The 12,586-nt window shown below is 40.0% G+C and overlaps 1 protein-coding gene across 1 annotated transcript in view; it reads left to right on the top strand.

The window, feature by feature from the left end:
* The window catches only part of SHCBP1 (SHC binding and spindle associated 1), a 422,105-nt gene that overhangs the window by 128,828 nt on the left and 280,691 nt on the right, over positions 1-12,586 (top strand). Inside the window, exon 4 of the mRNA XM_053719355.1 lies at positions 8,760-8,968. Within this exon, the coding sequence (XP_053575330.1) occupies positions 8,760-8,968 (209 nt within the window). The remainder of the gene's footprint in view (positions 1-8,759; positions 8,969-12,586) is intronic.

Below are 12,586 nucleotides of genomic sequence, written 5' to 3'. Positions count from 1 at the left end.
ATCAACCTGCTTATATCTTTCCGCCTCTAGTACTTCTTCCAAGAGTGATTTCCAAAATCCTAATGGAGCGTTCGTTTGTACTGCTGGTGGCTCCAGCATGGCCGCACAGGTTTTGGTATGCAGATCTCGTTCGGATGGCAAGTTGCCAACCTTGGACACTTCCGTTAAGGCCAGACCTTCTATCTCAAGGCCCATATTTCCATCAGGATCTCAAATCATTAAATTTGAAGGTATGGAGATTGAACGCTTAATACTTAGTCATAGAGGTTTCTCTGATTCAGTGATTAATACTATGTTACAGGCTCGTAAATCTGTGTCTAGGAAGATCTATTACCGAATCTGGAAGACTTACATTTCTTGGTGTTCTTCACATAAATTTTCTTGGCATTCTTTTAGAATTCCTAGAATTTTAGAATTTCTTCAAGATGGTTTGGATAAGGGTTTGTCTGCAAGTTCCTTGAAAGGTCAAATCTCTGCTCCTTCGGTTCTTTTTCACAGAAAGATTGCTAATCATCCTGATATTCATTGTTTTGTACAGGCTTTGGTTCGAATCAAGCCTGTCATTAAGTCAATTTCTCCTCCTTGGAGTCTTAATTTGGTTCTGAGGGCTTTACAGGCTCCTCCGTTTGAACCTATGCATTCTCTGGATATTATATTACTTTCCTGGAAAGTTTTGTTCCTTTTGGCCATCTCTTCTGCTAGAAGAGTTTCTGAATTATCTGCTCTTTCTTGTGAATCTCCTTTTCTGATTTTTCATCAGGATAAGGCGGTGTTGCGGACTTCATTTAAATTTTTACCTAAAGTTGTGAATTCTAACAACATTAGTAGAGAGATTGTTGTCCCTTCATTGTGTCCTAAACCTAAGAATTCTCTGGAGAGATCTTTACATTCTTTGGATGTAGTTAAAGCTTTGAAATATTATGTTGAAGCTGCTAAAGATTTCAGAAAGACTTCTAGTCTATTTGTTATCTTTTCTGGTTCTAGGAAAGGTCAGAAGGCTTCTGCCATTTCTTTGGCGTCTTGGTTAAAGCTTTTGATTCATCATGCTTATTTGGAGTCTGGTAAATCCCTGCCTCAGAGGATTACAGCTCATTCTTCTAGGTCAGTTTCTACTTCCTGGGCTTTTAAGAATGAAGCTTCTGTTGATCAGATTTGCAAAGCAGCAACTTGGTCTTCTTTGCATACTTTTACTAAATTCTACCATTTTGATGTTTTCTCTTCTTCAGAAGCAGTTTTTGGTAGAAAAGTACTTCAGGCAGCTGTTTCAGTTTGATTCTTCTGCTTATGATTTCAGTTTTTTTCATTATAAGATTAAAACTTTTGATTTGGGTTGTGGATTCTTTTTTCAGCGGAGTTTGCTTTCATTATTTTTATCCCTCCCTCTCTAGTGACTCTTGCGTGGAGTTCCACATCTTGGGTATTTGCTATCCCATACGTCACTAGCTCATGGACTCTTGCCAATTACATGAAAGAAAACATAATTTATGTAAGAATTTACCTGATAAATGTATTTCTTTCATAATGGCAAGAGTCCATGAGGCCCACCCTTTTTGTGGTGGTTATGATTTTTTTGTATAAAGCACAATTATTCCAATTCCTTGTTGATGCTTTCGCTCCTTATCACCCCACTTCTTGGCTATTAGTTAAACTGAATTGTGGGTGTGGTGGGGGGTGTATTTATAGGCATTTTGAGGTTTGGGAAACTTTGCCCCTCCTTGTAGGAATGTATATCCCATACGTCACTAGCTCATGGACTCTTGCCAATATGAAAGAAATGAATTTATCAGGTACATGTTTACATAAATTGTTTTTGTTTACAAACTTGTGTTCTCATTTCCCTAGCCAACAATAGAGCTGTGGGAATTTCCCTTTATTAGCCAATAAAGAATCTATGCCTTGGTATGATTTTATACATAAGCAAACACGCATTTTAAGTTAACTACAGTATCATTTCAGACTGCTTTAAAGGGCTATTATAGGAAAAAAAAACAAAAAAACTTTAGAACATGTCATTTTAAGATTATCGATTCTAGATTACTGTGCGTTTAACCCCTCAAAAGGGTTACACTCATAGTAGAAATACTGCTTGGCACTTGAGAAGCACTGCTGGTCCCGAGCTGAAAACGCCCAGTCACATGACTCAATGTGGAACTAACATTAAAAATAATAAATGATGCTAGCGTAAGGTATCTGACTCGGTCGTGGCTATTCTGAATGTTTCCTCTCATAAATCTGATGATGAGGATTTTTCGTTAGCATCTGATGCTGAAGTTGTATCCTTCAGGTTTAAGCTGGAACACCTCCGTTTACTACTAAAGGAGGTTTTGGCTACGCTGGACGACTCTGACTCTACTGTCATTGTCAACCCTAAAAAGTCTAGTAAACTTAACAAGTATTATGATGTACCTTCCATGCTGGAATGTTTTCTCGTACCAGGTAGGGCTTCAGAAATTATTGTTAAGGAATGGGAGAAGCCGGGTGTTCCTTTTTCTCCTTCTCCTAACATTCCCCAAGGTGGAAGGGGCATTTTACACTTTAGCTAAGAGAACTACTATTCCTATAGATATTAGCTGTTCTTTTAAGGACCCTATAGATAAGAAACTGGAGTGTTTTCTTAAGATGTATGTTCACCAGGGTTTTCAAAAGTAACCTGCGGTGTGTATTGCTACCAGTTTCCAGTGCGTCGGCATTCTGGTTTGATGCATTGTCTGATTTGCTTTCGAACAGACATTCCCCTTGAAGAGATCCAGGACAGGATCAGGGCTCTCAAATTAGCCAATTCTTTCATTTCTGATGCTTCCCTTCAAGTTATCAAGGTGGGAGCAAAGATTTCTGCCATTCTGGCTCGAAGAGCTTTATGACTGAAATCTTGGTCTGCAGATGTCGTCTTAGTCTAAGCTTTTGTCTTCCTTACATGGGTAAGACTTTGTTTGACCCAGCTTTGGCTGAGATTATTTCTGAGATTACAGGAGGAAAGGTTAATTTCCTTCCTCGGGATAAGAAATCTAAGTAGAAAGGATGTCAGAGTAACTTCAAGGATAAACCTTCCTTTCCCTCTACAAAACAGGATCAGTCCAAACCTTCCTGGAGACGCAACCAATCTTGGAATAAGGGAAAAACAATCCAAGAAGCCTGCTCCTGATCCGGCACCGGATCTTGTTGGGGGCAGACTTTCCTTTTTCTCTCTGCCTTGGGTTCGGAATATTCCGGATCTTTGGGCGATAGACATTGTGTCCCAGGGATACAAACTAGAATTCAAGACCTTTCCACCCAGGGGCAGATTTCTTCTCTCAAGATTATCTGTAGACCAGATAAAGAGAGGCATTCTTACGTTGTGTTCGGGATCTATCCGAAATGGGAGTGATAGTTCGAGTTCCAGTACAGGAGCAGGGTCTGAGTTTTTACTCCAATCTGTTTGTGGTTCCCAAGAAAGAGGGAACCTTCAGACCAATCTTGGATCTCAAGAGTCTAAACAAATTCCTCAGTGTACCGTCCTTCAAAATGGAAACTATTTGTTCCATTCTTCCCTTGGTTCAAGAGGGTCAATTTATGACAACAGATTTAAAGGATGCATACCTTCATGTTCCCATCCACAGGGATCAGAAGTTTCTGAGATTTGCTTTTCTCAACAAACACTTCCAGTTTGTGGCTCTTCCTTTCGTACTAGCTACAGCTCCAAGAATTTTTTCTCTGTTTGCAGTGCTCTGGTTACAGGGTATTGCAGTGGCTCCTTATCTGGACGACATTCTGGTTCAGGCCCAGTCTTTTCATCTAGTAAGCTCCCACACGGAGATGCTTGTATCCTTCCTGCGCTCTCACGGTTGGAAGGTGAATCTGGAAAATAACTCCTTAATTCCATCTACAAGGGTAGTCTTTTTAGGAACCATAACGGATTCCATTTTGATGAAAATATTTATGATGGAGGTCAGAAAATCCAAGATTTTCTAAACTTGTCTGTTTCTTCAGTCCTCTCCTCGGCCATCAGTGACTCAATGTATGGAGGTATTCGGTCTCATGGTAGCCGCCACGGATATTATTCCTTTTTGCATGTTTCCATCTCAGACCTCTGCAGTTATTCATGCTCAGACAGTGGAATGGGGATTACGTGGATCTGTCTCTGCAAATTCATTTGGATCAGACAAGAGATTCTCTTCCTTGGTGGTTGTCTCAGGATCATCTCTCCCAGGGAACCTGTTTTTGCAGACCTACCTGGGTGATAGTGATTATGGACGCCAGCCTGACAGGTTGGGGAGCAGTCTGGGGCCTTCTAAGGACTCAGGGGACATGGACTCGGGAAGAATCTGTTCTCCCCATAAACATTCTAGAGCTGAGAGCAATCTTCAATTCTCTTCTGGCCTCAGTTAGCTTCTGCCCGGTTTATCAGATTTCAGTTGGACAACATAACCTCAGTGGCTTACATCAACCATCAGGATGGAACTCGGAGTTCTTTGGCCATGAAAGAGGTGTCCAAGATTATTCAGTGGGCGGAGACCCACAACTGTTGTCTATCTGTGATCCACATTCCTGGAGTGGACAATTGGGAAGCGGATTTACCAACTTGATTCTCAAATGGGGACAGCGGATCTAGATTTCATGGCATCTCGTCAGAATGCCAAGCTCCAAGGTACAGGTCTAGGTCCAGGGACCCTCAGGCGGTTCTGATAAATGCTATGGCAGTTCCTTGGAATTTCAATTTTGCATACCTTTTTCCTCCGTTCGCTCTCCTTTCTCAGGTCATTGCTCGGATCAAGCAAGAGAGGGCGTCAGTGATTCTCATTGCTCCAGAGTGGCCTTGCAGGATTTGGTATGTAGACCTAGAGGAGATGGCATCTCTCCCTCCTTGGAAACTTCCTCTAAGAAAGGACCTTCTTCTTAAAGGGCTCTTCCTTCATCTAAATCTAGTTTCTCTGAAGCTGACTGCTTGGAGATTGAACGCTTAATTTTATCTAAGCGTGGTTTTTCAGCTTCTTGAAAGGTCAAATTTCTGCCTATTTTGTTACATAAACGTCTGGCAGATGTACCAGATGATCAATCGTTCTTTCAGACCTTGGTCAGAATCAGGCCTGTGTTCAAACCTGTTACTCCTCCCTGGAGTCTTAATCTTGTTCTTAAGGTTCTTCAGCAGGCTCCTACTGAACCTATGCATTCCTTAGATATTAAGTTATCTTGGAAGGTTTTGTTTCTTGTTGCCATTTCTTCTGCTCGTAGAGTCTCTGAACTCTCGGCTTTACAGCATGAGTCTCCCTATCTTATTTTTCACTCGGATAATGTTGTTTTACGTACTAAGTAGTTTCAGATCGGAACATTAATCAAGAGATTGTTGTTCCTTTATGTCCTAATCCTTCTCATAACGTCTTCTGCACATCCTAGATGTGATTCGTGCTCTAAAATTCTATTTACAGGCGACTAAGGATTTCCGTCAGTCTTCTGCTCTATTTGTAGTTTTCTCTGGAAAACTTAAGGGGCAGAAAGCTACGGCTACTTCTCTTTCTTTGTGGCTGAAGAGTATAATTTGCTTCTCCTATGAGACTGCTGGATAGCAGCCTCCTGAGAAGATTACGGCTCATTCTAAAAGGACTGTTTCCTCTTCCTGGGCATTCAAAAATTAAGCTTCTGTAGAACAGATTTGCAAGGCTGCAACTGGGTCCTCTACATACTTTTTCAAAATTCTAGAAGTTTGATACTTTTGCCACGGCTGAAGCTTCCTTTGGGAGAAAGTTCCTCAAGCAGTGGTGCCTTCTGTTTAGGTTCCCTGTCTTGTCCCTCCCTTATCATCTGTGTCCTCTAGCTTGGGTATTGATTCCCAATAGTAATTAGATGATCCGTGGACTCGTGCCATTAGAAAGGAAACAAAATTTATGCTTACCTGATAAATTTATTTCTTTCTTGACACAAGTCCACGGCCCTCCCTGTTTTTGATGACAGGATAATTTTTATGTTATAAACCTCAGGCACCTCTGCATCTTGTTGCTTCCTTTCTCTCCTTTACTTCGGTCGAATGACTGGGGTTTGGATAGAAGGGAGGTGATATTTAACAGCTTTTCTGTGGTACTCTTTGCCGCCTCCTGCTGGACAGGAGTGATATTCCCAATAGTAATTAGATGATTTGTGGACTCATCGTGCTAAGAAATAAATAACTTTATCAGGTAAGCATAAATTTTGTTTTTATTTTACGTTTACATTTTTGAGTTAGTGTCTGTGTTGCAAGTCAACAGGAACATCTGTTTGTAGTTTTTTTTTAAAAAAACAAACTTTTATTTTTTTTATTCTGAACACAAAATTATTACCTGATTGTATATTTTTGCAAACATTGCAGTTTGATATTTTTTGTAACTTATCTAACACATTGGTAAGCAAATGGCAAGAGGCTTATATGTGCAGCCATCAATCAGCAGCTAGCTCTCAGCTCCTGGTATGAATTTCAATAAAGGATACTAAGAAAACTAAGCAATCCTAGATCATACAAGTAAATTGGAAAGCTTTTTAAGTGTATGGTCTATCAGAATAAATAAAACATGTATTTCATGTCCCTTTGAGTCCCAGCACATCAGTATTTTCCTTGGCACCTTCATAAGAAAACTGAGCTACTGATATCCTGTTCTCAAGTAAAAAATATCTACAAACCTCAGCCAGTAAACATTCATCAGCAGGTTTGTAAGTTTGTGCATCACAGAAACATCTGCAAGTCTATTCAATTAAGAGTTCTCAGAGGCGGAAGTCTTTAAAGGGACAGTCTACACCAGAATTGTTCTTGTTTTAAAAAGATTGATAATCCCTTTATTACCCATTCCCCAGTTTTGCATAACCAACAGTTATATTAATATACTTTTTACCTCTGTGATTACCTTGTATCTAAGCATCTTCTGAATGCCCCCTGATCGCATGACTTTATTGACTTGCATTTTACACAATTAGTGCTGTTGTGCTGACTCTTTAATAACTCCCCGGGCGTGAGCACAATGTTATCTATATGGCCCACATGAACTAGCAGTCTTCTGTTGTGAAAAGAAATGTGAAGTCTTCTGGATCCACAAGCTAAAGACAAGGATACCTGGGGGTCTGAACTCAGAATTTGATTTAATCAATTTCTGGGAATAGGCTCCTCCCCATAACACATCCAATCCAGCTTTTTGTCCCAATCAAGCACATTCTTTTAGAATCACTTATATATATTCTCCACCGGAGCCATCTGTAGGGTCATCTCTAACAAAAGAGACCTTAGTGTGGCAGCATTTAGAAACTCCCTTTCAACTATGTGCAATAATTCTTAATACACTTCCTAGTTTAACATATATGTACAGCTTTAGGGAATTGGTATTGATCCATGCATAACTCAATTTTTGTTTTTTTGTCTTATGCCTTTTTTTCTTCTCTTTTGCATTTTTTGTTTTTGTGTAAATTTTGTATATATTATGGTGTTAATGATTTTAATTTCAATAGGCCTTGTTCATCGATCCTCTAAGGATAAATGTGGAATTGGCTACGATTTAAGTCCAATGTCACTTATTAGTAATAGGGACATGATATGTTGCTATTTGTATCTCTAGTATATGAATAGGAATGTCAGTTTGTGTAAATTGCTCACTGAATTTTTTCATATATGCATATTAAAAGTCTTAAATAAATTAAAGCAAGTTAATATATGCGGAAAGGTGAGCCGGTGAGGTCACTATCGCATGTTTTGTTGTTAGCCAATAGTAGTGCTATTTTAGGTATAAAGAGGATTAACCACAACTGCTACGTATGCTATGATTACGGCACACATGCCAAAACATGTCAGCAGGTAGAGGAGTGACCCACCAGCGCTCCTGCAACCCTCCACCATTGTTGTATTTCAACTTTTATGCACGTCCAGATTATGGAATAAAGAACTTTCGGATCATTGGTGCTCCTGTTTCTCGTTTGTTTCTCCTGTTGTGAAAAGCTAATAAAAATCATGTGATAAGAGGCAGAAATTTAGAGGTTTAAATGTTATAAAGTATATTAATATAACAATGTTGGTTGTGCAAAGCTTGGGGAATAGTTAGTAAAGGCATAAGCTATCTTTTTTTAAACAGTAACAATTTTATTGTAAACTGTTCCTTTAAATCCCATGTGTTTGAAAAGGAGTATGTGGAAGACAACTTTTTCAGATGCGTTTTACCGTCAGATCCACTTTTTAATGGACAATAGTCCTAATTAGACATTCATGATTTAGAGAGAGCATGCAATTTTAAACAACTTTCCAATTTACTTCTATTCAATTTGCTTCCTTCTCTTGTTATCCTTCGCTGAAAGCTTTATCTAGGTGAGCTCAGGAGCAGCAAAGAACCTAGGTTCTAGCTGCTGATTGGTGGCTGCATATTTATACCAATTGTCATTGGCTCACCCATGTGTTCAGTTAGAAACCAGTAGTGCATTGCTGCTCCTTCAACAAATGATACCAAGAGAATAAAGCAAATTTGATAATAGAAGTAAACTGGAAAGTTGTATGTTCTACCTAAATCATGAAATAAAAACGTTGGGTTCCATGTCCCTTTAAGTATAAATTAGGGATACAGGTGTGAACACCCTACAGTGTTCACTGTATCCCTGTATCCCTTTATAAGTGGATCCAAGGTTTTGCTGTGTCTGCCACATCCTTATGTAAACTTGTATGAAATTAGTTACATCCTATATGTTTTCATTTTATAATTAGATGATAGAAAAACTGCAGCTAAATGTGGTAAAACCAATTCAAGTATATTATTTTAAATTTTGTTCCATATTTTGTTTTTCAGGTACTAGATGTTGACTACTCCAGCTTAAAAGCAGTAGTGAAGCTGTGTCTGCCTTTTCTTTGTGAGTCTCGAGTGAGTGAATTCACACAGGAAAATATTTCAGAATTGCTGCTGGTCAAAGAGGGTCGGGTTCCATTGTTGGAGCTGTATGTTGTGTTTGATGACTCAGGAGAATTTGATCAGACAGCACTTGCAATGGAGCACCTCAGGTGAGTGACATTGACAGAGACTTACTTGTGTGTACAGATAGAATCACAGCAGAGATGGATTCAGATTGTACTTATTTCTCCAACATTGGTGTGTCCGGTCCACGGCGTCATCCTTACTTGTGGGATATTCTCTTCCCCAACAGGAAATGGCAAAGAGTCCCAGCAAAGCTGGTCACATGATCCCTCCTAGGCTCCGCCCACCCCAGTCATTCTCTTTGCCGTTGCACAGGCAACATCTCCACGGAGATGGTTAAGAGTTTTTTGGTGTTTAAATGTAGTTTTATTCTTCTATCAAGTGTTTGTTATTTTAAAATAGTGCTGGTATGTACTATTTACTCTGAAACAGAAAAGGATGAAGATTTCTGTTTGTAAGAGGAAGATGATTTTAGCAGACAGTAACTAAAATCGATTGCTTTTTCCACACAGGACTGTTGAGATGAAGTAACTTCAGTTGGGGGAAACAGTTAGCAGTCTTTTCTGCTTAAGGTATGACTAGCCATATTTCTAACAAGACCATGTAATGCTGGAAGGCTGTCATTTCCCCTCATGGGGACCGGTAAGCCATTTTCTTAGTTAAACATAAAAGAATAAAGGGCTTCAAAAAGGGCTTAAAAACTGGTAGACATTTTTCTGGGCTAAAACAATTGCTTTACTAGGCATATTATGCAGATTCTAACTAATTATTGGTATTATAATCTTGGGGAACGTTTAGAAAAACGGCAGGCACTGTGTTGGACACCTTTTTCAGATGGGGGCCTTTCTAGTTATAGACAGATCCTCATTCTGGGACTGTATAGGGGTTAAATGTAAAAACGGATCCGGTTCCGTTAATTTAAGGGTTAAAGCTCTGAAATTTGGTGTGCAATAGTTTTAATGCTTTAAGACACTGTGGTGAAATTTTGGTGAATTTTGAACAATTCCTTCATACTTTTTCACATATTCAGTAATAAAGTGTTTTCAGTTTGAAATTTAAAGTGACAGTAACGGTTTTATTTTAAAACGTTTTTTGTGCTTTGTTGACAAGTTTAAGCCTGTTTAACATGTCTGTACCATCAGATAAGCTATGTTCTATATGTATGAAAGCCAATGTGTCTCCCCATTTAAATTTATGTGATAATTGTGCCATAGTGTCCAAACAAAGTAAGGACAGTAATGCAACAGATAATGATTTTGCCCAAGATGATTCCTCAAATGAGGGGAGTAAACATGATACTACATCATCCCCTACTGTGTCTACACCAGTTATGCCCACACAGGAGGCCCCTAGTACATCTAGTGCGCCAATACTTATTACCATGCAACAATTAACGGCTGTAATGGATAACTCCATAGCAAATCTTTTATCCAAAATGCCTACTTATCAGAGAAAGCGCGATTGCTCTGTTTTAAACACTGAAGAGCAAGAGGGCGCTGATGATAACTGTTCTGACATACCCTCACACCAATCTCAAGGGGCCATGAGGGAGGTTTTGTCTGATGGAGAAATTTCAGATTCAGGAAAAATTTCTCATCAAGCTGAACCTGATGTTGTGACATTTAAATTTAAATTAGAAAATCTCTGTGCACTGCTTAAGGAGGTGTTATCTACTCTGGATGATTGTGACAATTTGGTCATTCCAGAGAAATTATGTAAGATGGACAAGTTCCTAGAGGTTCCGGTGCCCCCCGACGCTTTTCCTATACCCAAGCGGGTGGCGGACATAGTAAATAAAGAGTGGGAAAGGCCCGGCATACCTTTTGTTCCCCCCCCTATATTTAAGAAATTATTTCCTATAGTCGACCCCAGAAAGGACTTATGGCAGACAGTCCCCAAGGTCGAGGGGGCGGTTTCTACTCTAAACAAACGCACTACTATTCCTATCGAAGATAGTTGTGCTTTCAAAGATCCTATGGATAAGAAATTAGAGGGTTTGCTTAAAAAGATTTTTGTACAGCAAGGTTACCTTCTACAACCAATTTCATGCATTGTTCCTGTCACTACGGCAGCGTGTTTCTGGTTCGAGGAACTAGAAAAATCGCTCAGTAAAGAATCTTCGTATGAGGAGGTTATGGACAGAGTTCAAGCACTTAAATTGGCTAACTCTTTTGTTTTAGATGCCGCTTTGCAATTAGCTAGATTAGCGGCGAAAAATTCAGGGTTTGCTGTTGTGGCGCGCAGAGTGCTTTGGCTAAAGTCTTGGTCAGCGGATGTGTCTTCCAAGACAAAATTGCTTAACATTCCTTTCAAAGGTAAAACATTATTTGGACCTGATTTGAAAGAGATTATTTCAGACATCACTGGGGGAAAGGGCCACGCCCTCCCACAGGATAGGTCTTTTAAGGCTAAAAATAAGCCTAATTTTCGTCCCTTTCGCAGAAACGGACCAGTCTCTAATTCTGTATCCTCTAAGCAAGAGGGTAATACTTCACAACCCAAACCAGCCTGGAAACCAATGCAAGGCTGGAACAAGGGTAAGCAGGCCAAGAAGCCTACCACTGCTACCAAAACAGCATGAAGGGATAGCCCCCGATCCGGGACCGGATCTAGTGGGGGGCAGACTTTCTCTCTTTGCTCAGGCTTGGGCAAGAGATGTTCAGGATCCTTGGGCGCTAGAAATAGTTTCTCAAGGTTATCTCCTGGAATTCAAGGAACTACCCCCAAGGGGAAGGTTCCACAGGTCTCAATTATCTTCAAACCAAATAAAGAGACAGGCATTCTTACATTGTGTAGAAGACCTGTTAAAGATGGGAGTGATACATCCAGTTCCAATAAGAGAACAAGGAATGGGATTTTATTCCAATCTGTTCATAGTTCCCAAAAAAGAGGGAACATTCAGACCAATTTTGGATCTAAAGATCCTAAACAAATTTCTCAGGGTACCATCGTTCAAAATGGAAACTATTCGAACGATCCTACCTACTATCCAGGAAAATCAATTTATGACTACCGTGGATTTAAAGGATGCGTACCTACATATTCCTATCCACAAGGAACATCATCAGTTCCTAAGGTTCGCTTTTCTGGACAAGCATTACCAGTTTGTGGCACTTCCATTTGGATTAGCCACTGCTCCAAGGATTTTCACAAAGGTACTAGGGTCCCTTCTAGCGGTTCTAAGACCAAGGGGCATTGCAGTAGTACCTTACTTGGACGACATCCTGATTCAAGCGTCGTCCCTGTCAAAAGCAAAGGCTCATACGGACATCGTCCTAGCCTTTCTCAGATCTCACGGATGGAAGGTGAACAAAGAAAAAAGTTCTCTGTCCCCGTCAACAAGAGTTCCCTTCTTGGGAACAATAATAGATTCCTTAGAAATGAGGATTTTTCTGACAGAGGTCAGAAAATCAAAACTTCTAAGCTCTTGTCAAGTACTTCATTCTGTTCCTCGTCCTTCCATAGCGCAGTGCATGGAAGTAATAGGATTGATGGTTGCAACAATGGACATAGTTCCTTTTGCACGAATTCATCTAAGACCATTACAACTGTGCATGCTCAGACAGTGGAATGGGGATTATACAGACTTGTCTCCGACGATTCAAGTAGATCAAAAGACCAGAGATTCACTCCGTTGGTGGCTGACCCTGGACAATCTGTCACAGGGAATGAGCTTCCGCAGACCAGAGTGGGTCATTGTCACG

The sequence above is a fragment of the Bombina bombina genome, chromosome 1 (genome assembly GCF_027579735.1).
Source record: "Bombina bombina isolate aBomBom1 chromosome 1, aBomBom1.pri, whole genome shotgun sequence".
Taxonomy (NCBI): domain Eukaryota; kingdom Metazoa; phylum Chordata; class Amphibia; order Anura; family Bombinatoridae; genus Bombina; species Bombina bombina.
This window is presented reverse-complemented; position numbering and strand designations above follow the sequence as displayed.